The 21,090-nt window shown below is 41.7% G+C and overlaps 1 protein-coding gene across 1 annotated transcript in view; it reads right to left on the reverse strand.

Annotated features, from left to right (window-relative positions):
• The window catches only part of LOC148845650 (vacuolar protein sorting-associated protein 26A-like), a 60,781-nt gene that overhangs the window by 18,894 nt on the left and 20,797 nt on the right, over positions 1 to 21,090 (reverse strand). Inside the window, exons 2-5 of the mRNA XM_088953932.1 lie at positions 14,324 to 14,373; positions 14,139 to 14,213; positions 7,862 to 7,936; positions 7,658 to 7,730 (exon numbers count right to left, since the gene is read on the reverse strand). Coding sequence (XP_088810058.1) covers positions 7,658 to 7,730; positions 7,862 to 7,936; positions 14,139 to 14,213; positions 14,324 to 14,326 — 226 coding nt within the window. The 5' untranslated portion in view covers positions 14,327 to 14,373. The remainder of the gene's footprint in view (positions 1 to 7,657; positions 7,731 to 7,861; positions 7,937 to 14,138; positions 14,214 to 14,323; positions 14,374 to 21,090) is intronic.

Genomic DNA, 21,090 nt, shown 5'->3' on the forward strand with positions numbered 1-21,090 from the left:
GAGAATGATAGAGATAGCCTTCCAAGGTGTTGTGAGCAAGGCCCTTCAGGATACTCCTGCATCCCAACCTGATTCGGAACAGCCATGGATACTTTTCACTACTTCAAGCCACAACCTCTCCCTCTCTAGGATCCACCTCCAAAGCCACTTACCTAAAAGAGCCTCGTTCTTGCTCACCACGTTCCCTAATCCTAGGCCTCCTTCTTCCTTACTCCAACACACCACCTCCCACCTAATCAAGTGATCTTTTTTCTCTTCACCAGGTTCCCATAAGAAATCCCTCATTAGTTTTTCCAACCTCTTTGCCTCTCTTTTAGGAATTCTAAAGACCGACAAGAAGTATAAAGGCAAGTTGGCTAAAGTTGCTTTAATCAAAGTAACTCTACCCCCCTTGGAAATATAGTTTTTCTTCCAAGCTGCCAATCTTTTTTCGAATTTTTCCACCACCGGGTTCCAAAACCTACTTTCCTTTGGATTTGCACCTAATAGAAGTCATAAGTAGGATAGAGGCCACTGAGAGAAAGTGCATTCTAGCAAGGCTGCTATAGACTCCAACTCCTCTCTGTTCAAGTGAACTCCCACAACACAACTCTTCTCAAAATTTACCTTTAAATTTGAGGCCCTCTCAAAGTGAATTGTTAAATCCTTCAGATTCCTTACCTCCATCAAATCACAACCTTCACAAAAGATTATTATGTTGTCTGCAAATTGGAGATGGGGGTTATTGAAACTCTATCTCTATCTATTCTCCACCCTCTGAGAGATACGACTCCATCTGCTTCTGAGAGGAGTCTACTAAAAGCATCAACGACTAAAGTGAAAAGGAACGGTGACATGGGATCACCTTGTCTCAGACCCCTACTAGCTGGGAAAAAATCATAAACTACTCCGTTGACTATGATGGAATAATGGCAATGGATAGGCAACCATTTATCCATTTGCACCATTTATCCCCAATCCACCAAGTCATAGGCCTTTTCAAGATCAAGATTACAAACAAAACCTTGACACCCCGATCTCCTCATCTCCTCCACACATTCATTTGCTATTAGTATCTGATCTACAATTTGTCTCCCCTAAACAAAAGCTCCTTGTGCTTGGCTGATAAGAGAAGGAAGCACCTTTTTTATCCTCAAAGATAAGACCTTAGCCACAATCTTATAAACACTAGTCACCAAACTAATAGGTCTAAAATCCTTTGGATGCTTGGCCTCTTTCTTCTTGGGAATTAAGGCTAAAAAAGTAGCATTAATTCCATGACTCATCACTAGATTATCCTCAAATTCCTTAAAGACCTCAATTAAATCTTCTTTGACTATGTCCCGACAGTCTTGGAAGAAAGCCATTGTAAACCCATCTGGTCCTGGTGCTTTTGACTTGTCTATTGAAAAGATGACTTTTCTAATTTCTTCCTCCTCAAAATTCCTTTCTAGCCAACTTCTACTCTCTTTTGGAAGTCTCTGCCAGGTAATACCTTCCAACTCCACCCTAGGTCTTAGGGGTCTCCTCAAAATGGATTTGAAGTGGTCAACAAAACAATTGGCTATCCTCTCTTGGGTATCAAAGACTATTCCATCCACTTCCAGCTTGGACACTAGGTTTTTCCTTCTCCTTCCATTGGCTAGGCTATGAAAGAATTTAGTGTTCCCATCTCCTTCCTTAATCCATTTACATCTAGACTTCTGCCTCCAAGAAATTTCTTCTCTGAAAACAACTTCGTCTAACTCTCTTTTTAGTTCCCATCTCCGGTCTCACTCTTGAGGGCTTATGGTTCTTTGGGATTCCTTCGCATCCAATTCCTCTATTTGGGTCAACAGAGAGGATTTCAATTCTTCTATTCTCCCAAAATGCTCCCTATTCCACTCCTTCACATGTGCTCGCAGTCTTTTAGGTTTTTTTGTGAAATCTTACCCCTTTCCACTTCACCCCCTTATGTCTTCTCTCCACCATTCCTCAACCTTCTTCACGAAGTCCGGGTGAGTCAGCCACATGTTCTCAAACCTAAAAGGTCGGGGTCCTTGACTAGGCCAATGAGGCATTGGTTAGAAGTGACTCTCGGTAGAGCCCTAGTTATCAAGTCCACCCACTTATTTTCCCAGCTTTCACTGAAAAGGAATCTATCTAACTTAGAGCAGGTTGGTGTCTCCTGAAAGTTGGACCAAGTATAGAGGGCTTGCAGCATTGGGAATTCTTTTAATTCATAGTTATTAATAAAATCATTGAGTCTCCGCATGCTGGTTGTAATGACCTGTTGGGGATTATTTGATTCATTCGTAAATCAGATTACATTGAAATCTCCCCCCAAGCACCACAAACCATCCCAAAGTCCTTGTATCCCAAAAAGCATTCCTCTCTCTATAATTGCTTGGTCCATACACATTAGTTAGTGCCCAAGTAAAGCCATCCTCTACCATCCTGAATTTTAACAACACTGAAAAATTTCCTACTAGCTCCTCCACCACCTCCACAACATCCTCTCTCCAAAAAGTAACCATTCCCCCTGAAGCCCTCCAAGAGGGTGCTGAAACCCAATTTATTCCGCTAGATTTCCAGATACTTCTTGCCCAACTTCTATCAATATCGACTAGTTTGGTCTCCTGTAGCATCACTATATCCGGCCTTTCCCTTCTAAGGAGGTCCTTAATTAGCCTTCTTTTCCTAGCACTCCCCAACCCCCTTAAATTCCAACTGACGATTTTCATGGAAATAAAAGATTTGGCATCCCCTCCTAAGATCAGGCCCCTACTTGGAGGCTTTCCTTCTCTCCCCTCTTTCGTTGAACTCCAAATTTTCTTCTATATCTGATATCAACATTTCCACCTTTAATCTTTTCTTCTTCCTTCGGTTATTAATTGTTCCAAATTTGCTTAACACAACTTTTGTTTTATTTTGACTTTCCGGAGGTTCTTGGTTTTCCTCCACAAGTTCCTTTGTTTGCTTATACTCCTCAAGGAGAGCACAAATTTGTCCCCAAATCCTCTCTAATTCCTCCTTCTCCTTCTTTCCCATAATTGATTTATCCCTGACTTTGTTGCTAATTTGAGTCCCTGTTTTTACTGAACCTTCTTGAACCCCATACTTCCCTACCTCTTCCTCTTTTCTCTTGTACACCCCTAAATCCTCTTCCTGTAACTCTCTTCCCCTTTACACTTCCTCTCGTCCTTTAGCCTCCTTGTCCCCAATTAAATATTTTCCATCCATGGCTGTTGCATCGAGTTGAGCTGCAAAAGTACTTGTTCCAGGCAAAAAACCCACATCAATACCAAAAAATGAATTGACAATATTACCTGACAGGTTGTGGGAGAAGGCCAATGGATCTTGAGAAGCAAAACAAAGGAGCAAGGTCACGTCTACTCCTTCCAAAAGAGGTGATTGTGAGTCCCCATTGTGTTCAATCAATATTGTCTTATTCCTTGCATTAGAATCTACCTTTAGATGTTGTCCCCTGATTGATACCACTGTGTTCAGTAATCGAGGTAAGTCCTATTCCTCTAGTCTTCTATTAGTGCCTTGCCGCTCTAGCAAACTGGGAGCAAATTTAAGAGCCGGTATCCTTTGCCTCTCCTCTATAAAAGATGCGGTAGACCCCACTTCCTTAGGTAAGGGGGAAGGTGTTAAACAGTGTATGCCCTTAGCTCCAATCAGAATGATGTACCTTATGACATTTAATTTAAATGAATAAACATATTTGATTCATGTTATTGTGGTGTGTTTCTGTGTAATACCCTTAAACTGGACACATATGAGACTCGTGTTAGTTTAGAATCTTCACAGCTGTTGGATAGATTTTGGGAGATTTATCCTGCCAAGGCTGACACTGATGTGCTGCCAAGTTGGTTGGGGTAGCATGTCTCAGCTGCCAGGGTGAGATCTGAGGTACGTGCAGTGTGGGTTTTCTTGAAACCCTAAACTGGACCAGAATTCTAGTATTGCCCTGGACCTTGGAGATTGATGGGCAAAACTGGAATGTTACACCTGACCCCTAGACTCGATTATGATACTGCACTAGGTGTCGGATTGGGTTGTCTTTGATATGCCAATCAGTGAGATCTTAGAAGGGGTCAAAACCCGGGTATGTTGGGACAGTCCGAGAATTCATCTGAGTGGGTGATCATAGTGACAGGATCAACCCCTTTGTCAGACAAAGTGAATGGTCGGGGATGCACTCTCTCTGATGGAAACCAAAACTGCCGACAGTTGATTTTAATCGGTCAAATTTGTTTTGCAAAATATATTTATATAGAGATATACATATATATATATATATTACGGTTTCAAAATGTTTGCAAAAGGTTTTCATTCCCGGGATCCATGTGAGTAGAGAGTGCAGCACTGTACCTTGCAGTCGAGGGCGAGGTCCTCTCTTGTCGGGAAGTGTTTGATCATTATGGGCTGAGAGGTTAAGTGTAAGACCATTGAGGTTAATACCTGATGGGCTAATCTTGCATCTGCCCACAGTCTTTGGGTTTTTATAAGGTGGCTTGACCCAGGGATCACTTAGTGTAAGTATTGGGCCCATTAAGAGCCCATGGTGATGGGCTCGGGGGTTCACTGTCTCCTATAGTGAATTCAGCTAGGCCGTGTAACAAAGGCTGGGTTGAACCCATGTGGCTGATGTGTAGATCAATGCTTGGGTCCCACGCCATATAAGGATACCCAATTGGGCAGCAGTTTGGAGGCTAAATGAGCACATGGACTTAATGGGCCTAAAGCCCAATTCGAATTGGTTTAATATGATTAATTAAAGAGGGGCGGTACTGGGATTTAGATCAGTAGATAGGATAGAGAGTTATCCCTATCCACTCAGAGAGTCCAGATCCAAATAAAGATTTGGATTAGGAAACTCCTAATAAGACTAGGAGGGTTGATCTTTATCTGCAGATAAGATAAGGGATTATCCTTATTTCTTAAAGAGAGTCCAAATCCAAATACAAGATTTGGATTAGGAAACTCCTATTGGGATTAGGAGGACCTCTCTTTAAGGCTATAAATAGAGGAGGAGGGCGAACCCCTTCAGCATACAATTTGATTACAGATCCAAGAGAGAAGACAGCTCCAGTTAGACTGATGCCATCTTCTGCTCTTGCCTCCTTCTATTGCTGCCACCATTGCCAGTTCGTTCTCCACCAGTAGGAGCGATCAAGAAAGGTTCTTGATATCAGTTTTTGGTGAAAAACTGATCTAAAGTCGTGCTAACTCACCCTCCATCGAATTCTTGTTGAAGAGTTTGGTTCTTGCTGAAGAACCACCTGTTGATTCTGCTCCACCCTATGTTGTGTCATCTTCAGTGGGAGCAGTCTTCGGCGTTTTCCTTGGGTGTGAACACCTTCGTTGAGAGTTATTGCTACTCCGTATTAGGTATATCCCTCTCCTACCGTTTGGTTTCAGATCTGGTTTGGTTTAGGTTCAAGATTGATCCTTAAAAATGCAGTTTTCTAAAACAGGGAATGTGATTCCCATATGGGTGAGAGAGAAATTTTTGAAATTTTGCCCAACCTACCTGTAAGGTCCGGCCATCCATATGATGGATCTCTCATCCCTTTAGAAGGTTGAGTAAGCTTTTCCTGAACTGAGTCTTTTAAATCTGAGTCGTCGTCTTCCAGAAAAAGTAACTCATATGTAGGCTCTCATTATCGCTAAGGGGCTTGGCTTTTTTCAGTTCTACACTTCCAATACTTGTAGAGCCTTCAAACTCTAAATCTGAGCTACTTCCTCTGTCTCGCAGTCCTCAAATGCATCCTTGGTATTCTGATTTTTTGTCACCAGAAAGAGGGAGAACCCTATTTCCACTGTCGTCAAATGGTGCTTCTTGAACCTCAGATTGCGTCGTTCCGGAGAGAAGCCCTTTTTCTTCAAGCATGGGACCCACGCCCAGTTCAGATTTGGCGCACCATTGCGACAAACCCTACCTCCTTCAGGCGCCGGTTGCGAATTGCTCAAGTTGGTGATAAACCAACTTTTCAGTCCATCATCTCCCTTGGTCACGTGCTCACTTAAAAGGGTGCATGGCTTTTTAAGTTCTGGGTCCACCCGATTTAAATTAGTTAGCCCATTCACTTGACCAGACCCATTAGGTCCTGATGGGCCAGCGCCCAACCACTCAATTTGAATTAAAGCAAGCCTATCTCCAATTAATTCCCCTGTCACCGACTGAGCATAGGACCTGCCGTCCCTCAACCCACCCTACCATGCTGACTTTACCCAAGTGTTTAAAACATCCTCTTTTTTCTTTCTTTTTACAGGTTTGACCTTCCATCTGCCCCAAAACTTTTTGGCTTCCTAGAAATTGTTGGCCCTTTTCAGTGAAACATTCCTTCCCATTTGAATTAACCAATCTCACAAGTCCACGTAATGCTTCTTCTTCCTTCTTCTCACCTCCTTCCATACGAGCCTCCTTCCACAGCCCTGCTTCAATGGAAGATGCTAGCCAAATAGAAACAAAACTCCCCTCTGTTCTTACCTACCTTTTGTGGAATGTCTTCTGGCTTCACACCACTTAGCAGGATTACTACTGAATGAAGATCACCCCAGAAAGCTCCTTTTCCTCCACACAATACTGCTATAGATTCTGCTACTTCTTGTTTCCACAGATGAAATGGCAAGCCTATTACACGCACCACCACACCATCTTCGACAAAGAAATCCTTGGAGTTGGATGTTGGATTCCATTTAAAGACTGAATGATTCGAAATCAGCCTGAATATTGATAGCTGATATTTCCAGTTCATTATCTACTGGATCTAGAAGGGCTTTACAGTTATCGAAGGGGGTTACTATGAAGACACTCTTCAACTTCAAACTGGTTGTCAGTAAGTCAGCTACCCTCCTCCAATCATTAACCTTTTACTTGGTTTGTATCACAAACTTACTGTCCCACTCTTCTCTCTGTAGATCTCCTACCATTCTGCATTGGCCTTTTGTTTTTGCCATGACCACTGGCCCTTGTTCTACCCTGTTGTTGCTAAGATATGCCTTCTCCTCCCTTATGGAGGCTTTTCTATCATTTGCTACTCTTTGAGCTAAAAACTCTTTGAGCAACCAGTCAACTTCCCCCCAACCTTGTCTCTATTTTCCTCCTGGTAGACACACCAGTTGCCTTCGTCCCTTACCAAAATATTCAGACAAAGCTATGAAGGAGCCTTTTCTATTCCTCTTATATTCAACTACATACCTTCTCCCTTCTAATGTTCTAAAATCGTGTCAGTTTATCTGCTTACCTTTTGAACAGGCTCCAGCTGTGAAATCTCTTAGCCACTCAATCACTTCTAATCCTTCCAGCATTATTGTACCCTTTTTCACTTCCCTTACCTTCAGGCTTACCTTCCCCTTGATTCTCATCTCTTCAAACAGAAAATTTTGTGCTTCTAACTTCAAGGATCTCCTCCACCGACCTGCTTGCACGAACTCCATTATGAAACCTGTAGTATCTTTTTCATTTTATCGATAAATAAAAAAATAATGCAATATGTACAATGTATTCAACAGCCCTGTACACTTACCACATCTATATTCCCATGTACTTTGCCCCCCCGGCACAGGTCACAAATGAGCCCAATACAATTCTGCCCTATTAACCCCTTATTTGGCTTAGGCAAAAATTATAACAAGATTTATTTATCATCAATCAATAAAAAAAAACAAAAGCAAATAAGCATACCTATCTGACCAAGTAGCTCAATTTTCACTCCATTGTGTTCAACCTTCTTCCCTTGAGTTGGTTCTATAGAAACCTACATGTGATACCACATAAATAAGAACTTCTCAGCATCCTAGTTATTTAACCTAAATATCCATGAGTGAGTATTTCAATACCATTTCTAAATTTGAAATAAAGAACAAATATCCATAATACTAGAAATACCTCCCCAACAATGTTTTCCTTGTTTTGAAAAAGAGGAACCATGGCTGCTTGACCATTTTCCCTCTTTAGAGGGACCTGTACAAACAAAAGAAAAAAAACCAGGTAAAGAAAGAAATAAATAAATGAAAACAAAATAAAAAACTAACAGAAGACAAAACAGAAGCTCTGACCATAGGGCATGCATTAGTTGTGTTTGGTAGCATTGATGTTTCTACCTGAAAACGTTTTGGGTTGATCAATATGAATTTATGCGAGGATTTTTTTTCTACCTGAAACATTTTGGTTGATCAATACAAATTGTTGTGTCTACATGAAACGCCCAATTTGACATTTCAACTATAAACATCAATGATTAGTCCAACACATGCATTTTTCTTTCCAATTTTATCAAGTCTACCCTAGTTAATCTCCCTGTGTACTATCTCTCTGTCGACAATTGTGAAAAGAATTGAGAAGATGCCCAATACAATTGTTCCCTGTTTTCCCCTTGCTTGGCTAAACCATCAGCCATAGCATTTGTTGATCTCCCCACCCAACATATTCGAACACACAAACCTCTTGTCAGCCACTTGAATTTCTTAAGTTCATTCTTAAAACCCCACACCACTGACTCTGGTTTTTGTAACAACCCCACAACCACTTTGGAGTCTCCTATTAGTAGTTGCTCCACTCCTAGTTGTACTGCAAATTGCACCCCTTGAAGGGCAGCTAATAATTCTGCCCTAGTGGAGTCCCCCACCCCTAAGGGGACTGAGTATAAGAGGACCACATTTCCACTTTCATTCCTTATAACCCCTCCCATCCCAGAGGGACCTGGATTGCCCTGGCTACTACCATCAAAATTTAGTTTCATAAAGCCTTTCAGCAAGGAGTGCCCAACTCAGACACATGCTCTTCTTCGAGGAGGAGGAGCTTGCCACTGCTGCCCAACTCCTCCAAAGATCATAAAGGAAAACTGATGAAAAGAACCAGAGGTTTCAACTGCAATATAGCCATATACATACAAAACACACTCCTTCAATTCTTGTAGACTATTCTCCTTCTCTTGGGAAATCTTTGCGTTCCTTCCCACACTATCCATATCAGAGCTGCTCTTGCACACCTCCACATTATGATTCCTCTTCAATATCGCCAAACAAAGGTAGACAGATCAAAAAGCATGCTTACTTCTGCTGGCTTATTCCACCTGCACCCAAAGATCAAGAAAAGTTGATCCCATAATTCTACATTAACTGGCTTAGTACATGATAACAATCCTCACCATGAGACCTGCAAAGAGTACACCAGTTGGGAGGGATGCAAAGAAAAGGTCTTCTCTTTTGTAGATTATCCAAGGTGCTTACTTTCCCATAGAACACTTCCCAACAGAATGCCGAAACCTTGGGGGGAATAGGCCTGCACCAAACCTGTTGCAGAAAAAACCCAAGAAAACAGATTCGAAATGGCACTCAAGATGAAAGTAAAACAGAGATAAAGAGAAACAAGCACAAAGAACACACGGATTTACGTGGTGCGGCTCAAGCCCTACGCATCCACCACAAACCACTATGAAAATTTGCCTTCGGGTTTTTTCTCAAATTAATTCGGAGCGGATTCATGAAGCGGGTCGCCACAAGGAATTCAAGGCACAAACATAACAAATCTCCACCATGGCTTGAATTCTCTCAAGCATCACAAAATAGTAATCTCCCTCCACCTTCTCCAACAAAAGCCCCAATGGGCAAACTCAAATGCTACAAACACCAATCAAGTCTAAGCAATGCTTGAACTTAGCCATAGGAAGAAGCTTTGTTAACATATCAGCTGGGTTATCTACAGTACCAATCTTCTTCACAATGATATCTCCTTGTTCTACAACATCACAAACAAAATGGTACCTCACATCAATGTCTTTCATCCTCTCATGGTACATTTGATCCTTAGTCAGATGGATAGCACTCTGACTATCACAATAAACAACAGTCACCTTTGGACCCAAACTGAGTTCATCAAACAAGCCTCTCAACCAAATAGCTTCTTTAACTGCTTCAATCATTGCCATATACTCAACTTCAGTAGTAGATAAAGCAACTGTAGACTGTAAAGTAGCTTTCCGATTAACAGCACAACCACCAATAGAAAATACATAACCTATGAGTGATCTTCTCCTGTCAAGATCACCTGCATAATCTGAATCAACATAACCCATCAAACTGTCACTACTTCCAAACTCCAAACAAGTATCTGATATACCTTTCAAGTATTTGAGAATCCACTTCACTACCTGTCAATGTGTCTTGTTAAGACATGACATATATCCGCTCACCATACTAACTGCATGTGAAATGTCAAGTCGTGTGCAAACCATGGCATACATGATACTCCCAACAGCACTAGTGTAGGGGACAGGTGACATATATTTTTCCTCTTCATCTGTCTGTGGTGACAAATTTGCTGAAAGTCTGAAGTGGGCTACAATAGGAGTACTTACTGGCTTAGCATCTTTCATGCCAAAGCGCTCTAAGACCTTTTCAATATACTTTTGTTGTGTCAAATACAACTTCCCTACTTTTCGGTCTCTCGGAAACTCCATGCCAAGAATTTTATTTGCTGCACCCAAATCTTTCAATTCAAACTCACTGCTCAACTGTTTTTTTAATCTATTGATCTTAGATATTTCTCTTGTTGCAATAAAAATATCATCAACATAAAGCAGCAAGTAAACAAAAGAATCATCTGCAAGTTTCTTGAAATAAACACAACTATCATACTTGCATCTAGAATACCCAAGAGCCACCATAAAAGAGTCAAATCTTCTATACCATTGTCTAGGAGACTATTTTAAGCCATATAAAGACTTCTTTAACAAACAAACATGGTCTTCCATCCCTTCAACAACAAAACCCTCAGGTTGATGCATATAAATCTATACATCAAGTTCTCCAAGCAAGAAAGCAGCTTTAACATCTAACTGTTCTAATTCTAAATTATGCATGGCAACCAAAGCAAGAAAAACACGAATGGAGCTATGTCTAACAACTGGTGAGAAAACATCATTAAAATCAACACCTTGTACCTGACTGTAGCCTTTTGCAACTAATCGCGCCTTATATCTAGCATCCTCTACACCCGGAGTACCTTTTTTTCTTTTGAAAACCCATTTGCATCCAACAATCTTCTTTCCTTTAGGAGGTCTTACCAACTCCCAAGTCTGGTTCTTATGCAAGGATTCAATCTCTTCATGCATAGCTGTCAACCACTTAGCAAAATTAACAAATGAGATAGCTTCTACATAAGTATTGGGTTCTGTAACATCAACATTCTCTGCAACTAACAATGCATAGGCAACCAGATTAGCATAACCAAATCTCTAGGGTGGTCTAATCTCTCTCCTTGTTCTGCCTCTAACAATAGAATATTGTTCCTCCTCTTCTTCCTCTTGTACATGTTCTTCTATCTCAGTAGAAATGGGCACCTAGACTGATGTAAACTAAGGTGAGGAAGCACTTTTAACTTCTAACTCCACCTTTTTTTTATGAATGAAAATAATTTATTAAATTAGAACATCTCTACTAACTATGAATTTTGGTGATTCAGGATCAGGACACCACAATCTATATCCCTTCACACCTGAAGCATAACCAAGAAATATGCACTTCTTGGCCCTGGGCTCAAGCTTGCCTTCATTAACATGTGCATATGCTGGACAACCAAATATTTTCAAATTTGAATAATTAGGAGGGTGGTCAGACCATACCTCTTCTGGAGCCTTACATTCAATGGTTATAGATGGAGATCGATTTACCAGGTGACAAGCCATATTAACTGCTTCTGCCCAAAAATCCTTTGAGAGCCCAGTATTTGACAAGATGCACCCTACTCTCACTAGTAGAGCTCAATTCAAACGTTCTGCAACTCCATTCTGCTATGGTGTTTTGACAACATACGATGCCTTAAAATGCCTTTATTTTTGCAAAACTCATTAAATTCATTTTCACAGAACTCTAAACCATTATATATTCTCAACCGCTTGACCTGTTTTCTTGTTTGCTTTTCAAGCAAACAAGTATAGAGACTCCAACTGTTGCCACAAACCCGCAACGGTCTTCTCATGAACGACTTCCGACAAAACTTTGTTTGATAGCAGAAACTGAATCGTGATTAGGGCTTTAAAATCTAACTCCTCCCATTCTTCATCACTCAGTTGCAGGTTTCTTCTCCTTTCCGTATAGAGCTTTATATAGTTCGTCTTGTCCCAAAATGGCACGCATCTTGACTTGCCAAATACTGAAACTGATGCTTCCATCGAACTTCTCAATATCAAACTTCATCGATGACATTATAAGTGCCAAACGAAAATAGGGCTCTGATACCAGTTTGTTGCAAAAAAAAAAAAAAAAAACCAAGGAAACAGATTCAAAATGACACTCAAGATGAAAGTAAAACAGAGATAAAGAGAAACAAGCACAGAGAACACACAGATTTACGTGGTTCGGCCGATAGCCTACGTCCACGGGTGAAGAAGGAACAGAATCCACTATGAAGTAGGTAATGGAGAAGAAATACAGAGTTGTGCTCTCATAGAAAACCCTAATCCCCAAATACACCCAATGTCTCATTCGTCTCTCACAAGACTCAAGCTCTGTGTACAAGAGAGAAAACCCCCCGAAATACATAACTCTTCATATTTGGTTCGGACCTATAAGATGAATACGGGTCGGGCTACGCATCCACCACAAACCACTATGAAAATTTGCCTTCAGGTTTTTTCTCAAATTAATTCGGAGCGGATTCATGAAGCGGGTCGCTACAAGGAATTCAAGGCACAAACATAACAAATCTCCTTGACAGGAAAAATCTGTTGAAACGAAGACCAGCAAAAGGATTTAGAAAAGGAAGCACAAGAGAAAATATCGGAGGGCTGAGAGGTCCAGATCCTTTTGTCTAGTTCAGAGGGGTCCAACTCCTCTGGCCAAGAAATAATAACCTGAGAGAGGGGAAAAAAGAGAAACTTTTGGCAACAAGAAATCAATACACCAATCTTTATGTCTTCAAATCAACTCTCCAAGGCTCCAACTCCAATTACAATTACTCTAATTATAGACTCAAGTTATTAACTCAGATGTCACTTTACATAATCCAATTTGGGCTAGGAAACTGACCTAAAACACTTCTAATGCTATAACACTTAGATAAACCGCATAAGTAACACATAATGATGCTTAAATAAGGACTCCAATTCCTAAAAAACTCTAATAATATTTTTCTAATCCTACTAAAACTTACTCGTAAGACACCATAAATTACTAAAAAGAATAAACCACGAGTTTTCTGAAAATAGTAATTACCAGAATTACTATAGATGTAAGTCCAAGAGTTACCATAAATAGTAATTTTGAAATGAAAATCTAAAAAACATAACCACGTTCTTAAGAAACCAACAACTAAAGAATAAATAAATAATTGAAACAACACCATTATCCTATAACCCAAAAATTCTGAAATTGGAAGATCGGTTTGTTCCCCCATGAGTTCTTTCCTTGCTTCTGCATCTGCATCACCACATTGAGACATTTGTAATCTCTAGGTTACAAAATATCCTTAAAAAACACCTCTAATAGCTTTGGGGTCTAACTTGGATCAATAAGAACCTAGAACGTGTATAAAACAAGTAAACCAAACACATAAAAAACGGCAAGGATAATGGAGACTTGAAGTCACCTGGAGGATAAGAATGAGAGGAGGGATGGTAAGTGGTTTTGGCTGTAATTGCTTGCATTGGGGGTTGTTACTGTGGTTGAATGTTGTTCATTTGTCATGTTCAGCTTAGAGAATGTTGATATAGTGTTTTTTGATGTGGAGAGGTGAATATAAATTTTGTATATCTTGGAGTGGTTTGCATTGTTTTTGCTTGGGCTGCAAAGCCTTATACATTCTTGCCTTTTCTTTTTAATAACTTTTTCCTTTTCTTTGATCAATATTTAATAATTTTTTCCTTTACTATCAAAAAATAATATTATTTCCTCTTCTGTCTTCATATACCCTTCTCTTTGTTCTCTCCTTCCAACCATGTTGATAGCTCTACATGTCATCACCTTTTAATTCATATGTCCTCACCCCCCCCCCTCAACTATTATTCTACCTCTACATGAATCTAACATTACTAAACAAAATGCTGATACAACTTGACCAGATGTGCACTACCTCATACACATAATAAAAATCTTGTATTTCAGGAATGGTTAAAAAATAAAGAAAAAGAAAGGACACTTCCTTAGAAAACAATAGCCTAAGATACCTGCTTGCGAGTTCTTCCATCAGAAAATTTGATTGAAATGTTGCATGGCTGCTTGAAAGCACCAATAAGATAGTTCTGAAAAACAAATGCTAAATCATTATCCCATGTTTCCAAGTCCAGAATCTCGCCAAAATGCTGGTCTGAACACTGAAGGGTATTGTAATGAAGTTCTTATGAGATCTTACCATGATTTACAATCAAATCCTAACCTGAGGCTTTATCTTGCATAAAACACCTACAGAAAATAAGCACGATTAAATGCAAGGTCCACATTAGATTCTAAAAGAATTAGTAAGTATAATTAAACAGAGCATTTATCAAAAAAAAGGAATAATTAAATGGACTTCTCAACCAGGAATAAGTGATTCACCATGCAATTCAAAATTAACTTTTCTGTCAATCCAATCTCAATAACTTTACAGAAAAAAGAGATGATATTGAATCATAACCAAAGAGATGATATTGAATATAACCAAAGAGATTATGTCTTAACATCCCATTGTCAGTCTGTTAGGAACCTGCCCAACACAGCTCTCTTTAAGGGGAGCTCAGCCTCCTTACTGCTATGTTTGGTTTGAGGGAAAAGGTAGGGAAAGGAAGGGAAAGATAGGGAAACCTATACAACCTACAATAAAAGAGAAGGGAAAAACTGGGGATTAATCTCTGCCCTTTATTCCTTGGACAATCTAGCTTCTTACATATCAGGTAGTTACGATAGGGTATCAGGTATTCTGTGCCACTGGCTGGCATGGCCTTCTAGAGTAAACGAATTGGTATCCCTAATGCCAGTGTCCACACTGGTCTGGGGTCTTCATGGACTCAATACCTGGCAGCAGAGGCCCATCCTTACTTGGGAAGTGAGCCTTGAGGAGATTATATGGTTCCCATGTGGCATTGGTCTCTGTAGAGGAGATGGGCCAAATAGCCCATAGACTGTCATTTCATGTTATGTTATGTTTCTCTCTGTTGTGGGCCTTATTCTGGGCCCATACTCTGTAATGTTCTGTTTTTTGTATTTTCCTGCCCACTCAAGGGCCTCTTTATAATTTGTCAAAGATTAACTTATTAATAAGATGTTTAGAGTGTTAGAGAGAGGTAATGTTCGAACCTCTTACTCTCTAACACTCATTGCCACCAGCTCTCTCTTCTCTTCCTCTCTTGTTTCATTATTTTCTGGTTTGCATCTAATCTCAAACAGTTCCATACATCAAGTGGACTGTTTTCAACTGTCTCCTTAAAACGTGTCCAGACAACAAAAGCCTCCTGCACTTTTTCATGGCCTCATTGGACCCACCTGAAGTCAGTCAGTTTGAGGGGCTCAAGCCACTCAACTTGGGCTCTCCCTAGTCATCAAAGCTGGGTAGGGAGGGGCCGATCACCATATTTTTTCCAAGGCTCCTCTTCAAGAGGAAAACATGAAAATTGGAGTGAATCCAGGAAGCGGCAGGCAGGTTGAGTTTGTAGGCAACTGGTCTATTACACTCAACTACACGATAAGTCCCATAATACCTTGGGGCCAGCTTCTAACAGGCCTGTTTAGCCAATGTGGATTTTAATTAATAGGGGTGGCAATTTTCCCCATCCCCGATGGGTACCCGGGCTCCCCGACCCGATGGGGTCATGTATGGGGGGGGTACTTTGGCAGGGTTGGGGTTGGGGATGGGGCTATCCCTGAATCCCCGATCGGGTTCGGGGATGGGGATGGGGAATGCAATCCCTGCCCCGCCCTAGCCCCCATTAATATATATATATATATATAATATTTATATTATATATTATTCATTTTTTAAAAGATTAAAACTTAAAAAAACACTCGATAGTCAACACTTCGACAGACAGATAACTCTGAAGTCTGAACCGATGAACCCTAGTTCTTCACTTCTTCTTCTTCCTTCGTCTTCGTCGCCGACTCACTAACCGTTGTCGCCCATCGGACTCTCTCTCATCACCAACCTCAACTCGCAATGGTCCTCTCTCACAGTCTTAGTCTCTCAGAGTTTCAGTCTCTCTTTCTCTCTCAGTCTAGATTTGTAGTGACCCTCGGGGATTCGGGTCCCCAACGGGGATCAGGGACGGGGATGGAGGGTGATTTGGGGGTCGGGGATGGGAAATGTAATCCCCACCCCGAACCCGCCCCGTTGCCATTCCTAGTAATCACTGTATACAGGGCTGGAGATGGACAAACCGAATCTCCCACCTCAAAGTGGACTCCCTATGTTTGCATTCATATGACGTCTTCATAAGCTACTGGGCCCTCTGGAGATGGACCTTAGTTCTTGGAGGACCTGATCACCTGTCTCCGACTCCGATTGTTCTTCCACTGATGCCACTGTAATAGAGCCCTTTTCATATGGCAAGAAGGCAGGGGGTTCACGCCAGGGCTCGAAAAGGGGTCACCCCGACTGCAACCTGATAGGGTAGTGCTATACCAAGTTCGGCTCAAGAAGCCATTTGGACCATTGTTTGGGCATGTCCCCCGCAAAGCATCTGTGATAAGTCTCAAGAGTCAAAACACCTGTTAAGCACCTCCATCTGACCATCAGATGTGGGTGATAACTAGTTTAGTGATGGATTTTCAATTCAGGAGACAGAGTACTGTTTCCAGAAGGAACTCATAAAGACTGGGTCCCAGTCTGACACAAGTGACATGGGAGTTCAATGCAGCTTGGCCACATCTCTTACAAAGACTTCAGCAATTGTGGAGGCTAAGCATGGATGGGAAAAAGCAGAGAAATGCTTGTATTTAGTGAGTCTATCCACGACCACCATAATGATTGATTTACCATATGAACAGGGGAGGCCCGAGATGAAATCCATTGTGATATCATCCCACACTCTTTCAAGTATTGGGAAAGGTTGTAACAATTAATAAACCAACTGGTATCTAAAATTGGTATTTTTGCAGCTCAGAATGGGAATGCAACTTCCTAGCATTTGTTGCCCTTTCTGCAATGAGGTCCCTGAATTGCAGCTCAGAATGGCTTTATCCTGCTTTGGTGTTTGTTCTTGCCTGCCTGTATCAGTCCTCCAGCTTCTTCAGGGGTGGTCTCTCAAGGGTCTGGATGTAAAGAGGCAAGCTGCTTTGGAGGATTTTTCCAGCTGCTATCCTATGGGCTCTATGGAAGGAAAGGAACAGCTGGATTTTTGACAATCATTATAATAATAGCTTCAGTCAAGAACAAAGTTTTAGGTTCTCTGTGTGCTTGGTTAAGTGTACAAAGAGCTTTTAATGGTGTCCAGCTTTTATCTTTTTTGCAAGTTGGACCTTTTTTTAACTGATCTCTAAGATCTTTTGTAAATTCCCAATGTGCAGGCTCTCATTGAACATGGACTGATGTATTTGGCTTTCCTTTTGCAATACAATACTTTATCTTCTTCAAAAAAATGGTATTTTTGCTGTTGACAAATTGAGCACTCAACCACATACTACTAAATGGAGTACTTCATTCCCTTCCAATGATAATGAGAAGATAGCCATTTATTAAGTCCAAAGCACACCTGAATGCCTAGCCAAAGGAGTGTCATGAAATAATTGCAGTAACTTGGGCATGAACTGAGATGTGGGAAGTACCATAGTACCAATATGACCCCTAAAGAACAAAACCCCATCAATGACAGAACAACAAGGAACCATGGTTTGGTTATGAAACCATTGGGCCCGAATAGTATTCAGATCTGGGTCTGATTGGGTTTCTTGCCTGATTTCTTGTGTCAAAAAAAATGTGGGCATGGACAGGCCCAATTGGGCCAGCTCTTCATTTCTCCGTAGTGCATCAACTACCACATTATGTGGGTATGAGCTTGTACTCAATAATGTAGTTGTAGCCCAGATCTGGCTTGCACCTTCCTTGCCTGTTCAGAAGTTAGTTTCTGCCTCAAATGACGCTACCACAGAAGCTGCACATTGCTTTTCATTTTCTGAAATTGAAGATGCCACCAGGCAGTTTGAGTAGAGAATTGGTTCAGGAGGCTTTGGAGTGGTATACTATGGAAAGATGAAAGATGGAAAGGAAATTGCAGTCAAAGTTCTAAATAGTAATTCATACCAGGGGAAGTGAGGATTTTCAAATGAGTAGCATATACAGTGGAACTGCAATGACGATGACGATGTTCTGAACTGAAACTCCAGCGTCAGCGACAAGGAGTTTTCTGCCATGTCCAGACCACAGCAAGATGGGTTTTTGGCAGTGCTGTGGTTGGAGGCAGGCCTGCTTCCAGTTGGTTTTCAGAGAACTGGTATCGAAGGAAGGACCCTGGAGGTAAGGTCAGGAGTAACGTACCTTCCAGTAAGGTTTTGACAGCAGGCGCTTGGCTGAAGTTAAGGCAAGCAGATTTGAAGTGGGTGGATGGTAGGAAGGTGATTTTTACTGAAATGGAGGGGGTGGAGGCCAGAAGACAATTCCTTTACAACTGCTTGGTGGGTCGCTTTCCTGAGGGAGCAGATGCGAAGCAGGTGGACGCCTGGGCTAATAGAGTTTGGAGAGAAGTAGGGGGTGTGAGTGAAAAATCTCACAGATCGCTTGTTCCTCTTCATTTTCTTGTCCAGATCTGAGGCTGAATGGGTGATCCAGAATGGTTCCTGATGGTGGAGAGCTAATGTGTTGCTCGATTGGTGGGGTGCAAGTGTGGGTTGTTTCAACCTGGAGGACCAGCAAGATCCATCGGTGGAGCAAAACTGGATTAGGATTTATGGCCTCCCTCTACTGCTCTGGTGTCCAAATGTGATCAGAGTCGTGGGGGATGCTTGTGGAGGATTCATCCAAACAAACAATTCTCCCAGTGAACTGGCAACCTGCGAATGGGTTTGGGTGAAGATTAGAGATGGTAGCAACATCCTTGAAAAAGTGGACATTGTGGCTGGCAAGGTGATCTTCACTGTCAGTGTTTGGCCAGAGATCATCCTAGTTGTATGAAGGTGGAAGTCAGGTTCGAAGGGCGAGGAGATCGTCCATCATAGACCAAAACAGCTGCCGGAAATTTCTAAAACAGCCGTTCTTCGTGAGGGGGATGATAGTTTCTCTTGTAGAGGTGGTCAAGAGAAGGGGTCAACGAACTCCTCACCTTCTCGATCTCGGCAGGGGGTGGAAACTCAGGTCATGGGGGCGGAGCAAAGTTGGGAGGTGAGGGAGGAAGGTTAGATAGGATCTGCACAATCGCTGCTTCGTTGGACGGCCAGGATGAGCGGATAGGGGGAAGAGTGAAGGGAGGGAGTTTCAATTTTTAAATTCTAAAAGCGAGGGGAATGTTTTAAACGTCGCTTCCCTAAAAAAAATTGATTAAGGAGTGCCTAATTGAATTTCGGGTGGCGTTTGAAGGGGAGGGTAGTAGCCAAGAGGGGGTTAACTTGAATGGGGGAGTTTCTCTAGGGAGTGAGGAAGAAACGGGTTTGTTGGAGCAAAGCCAGAACCCGTGTACTCCACCACATCTGATTCCTAAAGCGGGACCGGGTGGGGGCCAGACCTCTAAAGTCGCCAGCGAACCAAGCCACCACAATAGACCTTCGGTCTTAGTTGGTCCAAACTAGCTCACCCAACCGACCAATGGTCTCAAGGGAGCTCGTCTCAGTTCGACTCCAAACCTAGTCTCTGGTAGGAACTCTCCTACTAAAGCTATTGCAAGTGGAAGAAGCCCGACTATGGTACCTGCTCAAGACAAGCTTGTAAGTCCTCCAACGAGTGTGTCATCGTCAAGAGAGTATCCCCAACTCCCTATCGTACGTTTGGATGACGACCTGGTGGAGAAGCGACTCCTTTAGCGGCGGTTGCTGTCAAGCGGAGTACAGATGTTCACTCTGGGTCTAGGCAAGGTGAAGAAGAAGCCATCCACTCGCCTGACACTCTACAGCAAGTTGTTACCTCCTCGGCCGTGAAGGATAAATCAGGTATGAAACCATTTGAGACCCTGAAAAAAAGCGATTCAGCTAACAAGTCGCTGCCCTCCACTTCACCTTGGGTTAACTCAAAATTGTTGGAGTTGGGAAGCTTCCTGAGAGTGTCAGTGGAGGGGGTGGAGGAGTTAAAAATAAAATATCTGGAGGCGATGGGACAAAGAGTGTTATTGGAGAGGGGTAAATTAGCGGCAAAAAAGGGGTCAAACTCCATGAAGAAAAATCAAGAGATGTTGAGACTGACTTGGGGTCTAAATGACAGAGTGGAGAGTTGTGATGGGGTGTTGAGGGGAGGTAAGAAGTTTTAAGAAGGGGGTGGCCAGGGTTTTTTCTTACTATTGTTCTTTCTTAGTTTTTGTTGATGGAGTTGAAATTTCTATCATGGAATGTTAAGGGGTTGGGGTTGGGATCAGATAGAAGGAGAATGGTGGTTTATGATGTTCTCAAAAACTCAAAGTCCTAGGTGGTTCTCATTTAGGAATCGAAACTTGATTTTCTGGATGTGTCTATTATTCGCAGTATTCAGGGGGCTAGGCAGGTTAAATGGCTCTCCAAACCTTCAGTAGGGAGCATAGTTTTAAAAATTTGATTAAGGCGAGACTAAAGGCGTATGCCCCAAGGTGAGGTGGTACAAAAACGCTTGGCCTCAATAGCCTCAACCATGTTCACTAGGGCGCACGCCATAAGTTGCTGAAGGCATACGCTTTTAGCCTTTAGCCTCTTTATGTGTAAGGTAGTCACTTCAAAGACTAGCAGTCAAAGCCACTTATTTCAAATCCCAAGTCCAATTTTTTAAGGGTAATTTTGAAATTTAATAACACATGAACAAAAAGACAAAAATTTAGGGCTTTTGAGTCAATTGTTTTCTCTCTGGACTCTCTCTATGATAGGAGCACAGAAAGACCCATTACCCCTGCTCGGCCCAACAGCATGATACCCATATAGCCTTATCCGAAGACCTATGTGAGACGACCACGTCAGCTAGTTAGTTACAACTGAATTAATCCCCCCATGTGATGTAATGGGCTATAAATAATAGAATAGCAATAAAGGGTATTACCTTTT

The sequence above is a fragment of the Nelumbo lutea genome, chromosome 7 (genome assembly GCF_056320005.1).
Source record: "Nelumbo lutea isolate HS-2025 chromosome 7, American lotus-T2T, whole genome shotgun sequence".
Classification (NCBI taxonomy): Eukaryota; Viridiplantae; Streptophyta; class Magnoliopsida; order Proteales; family Nelumbonaceae; genus Nelumbo; species Nelumbo lutea.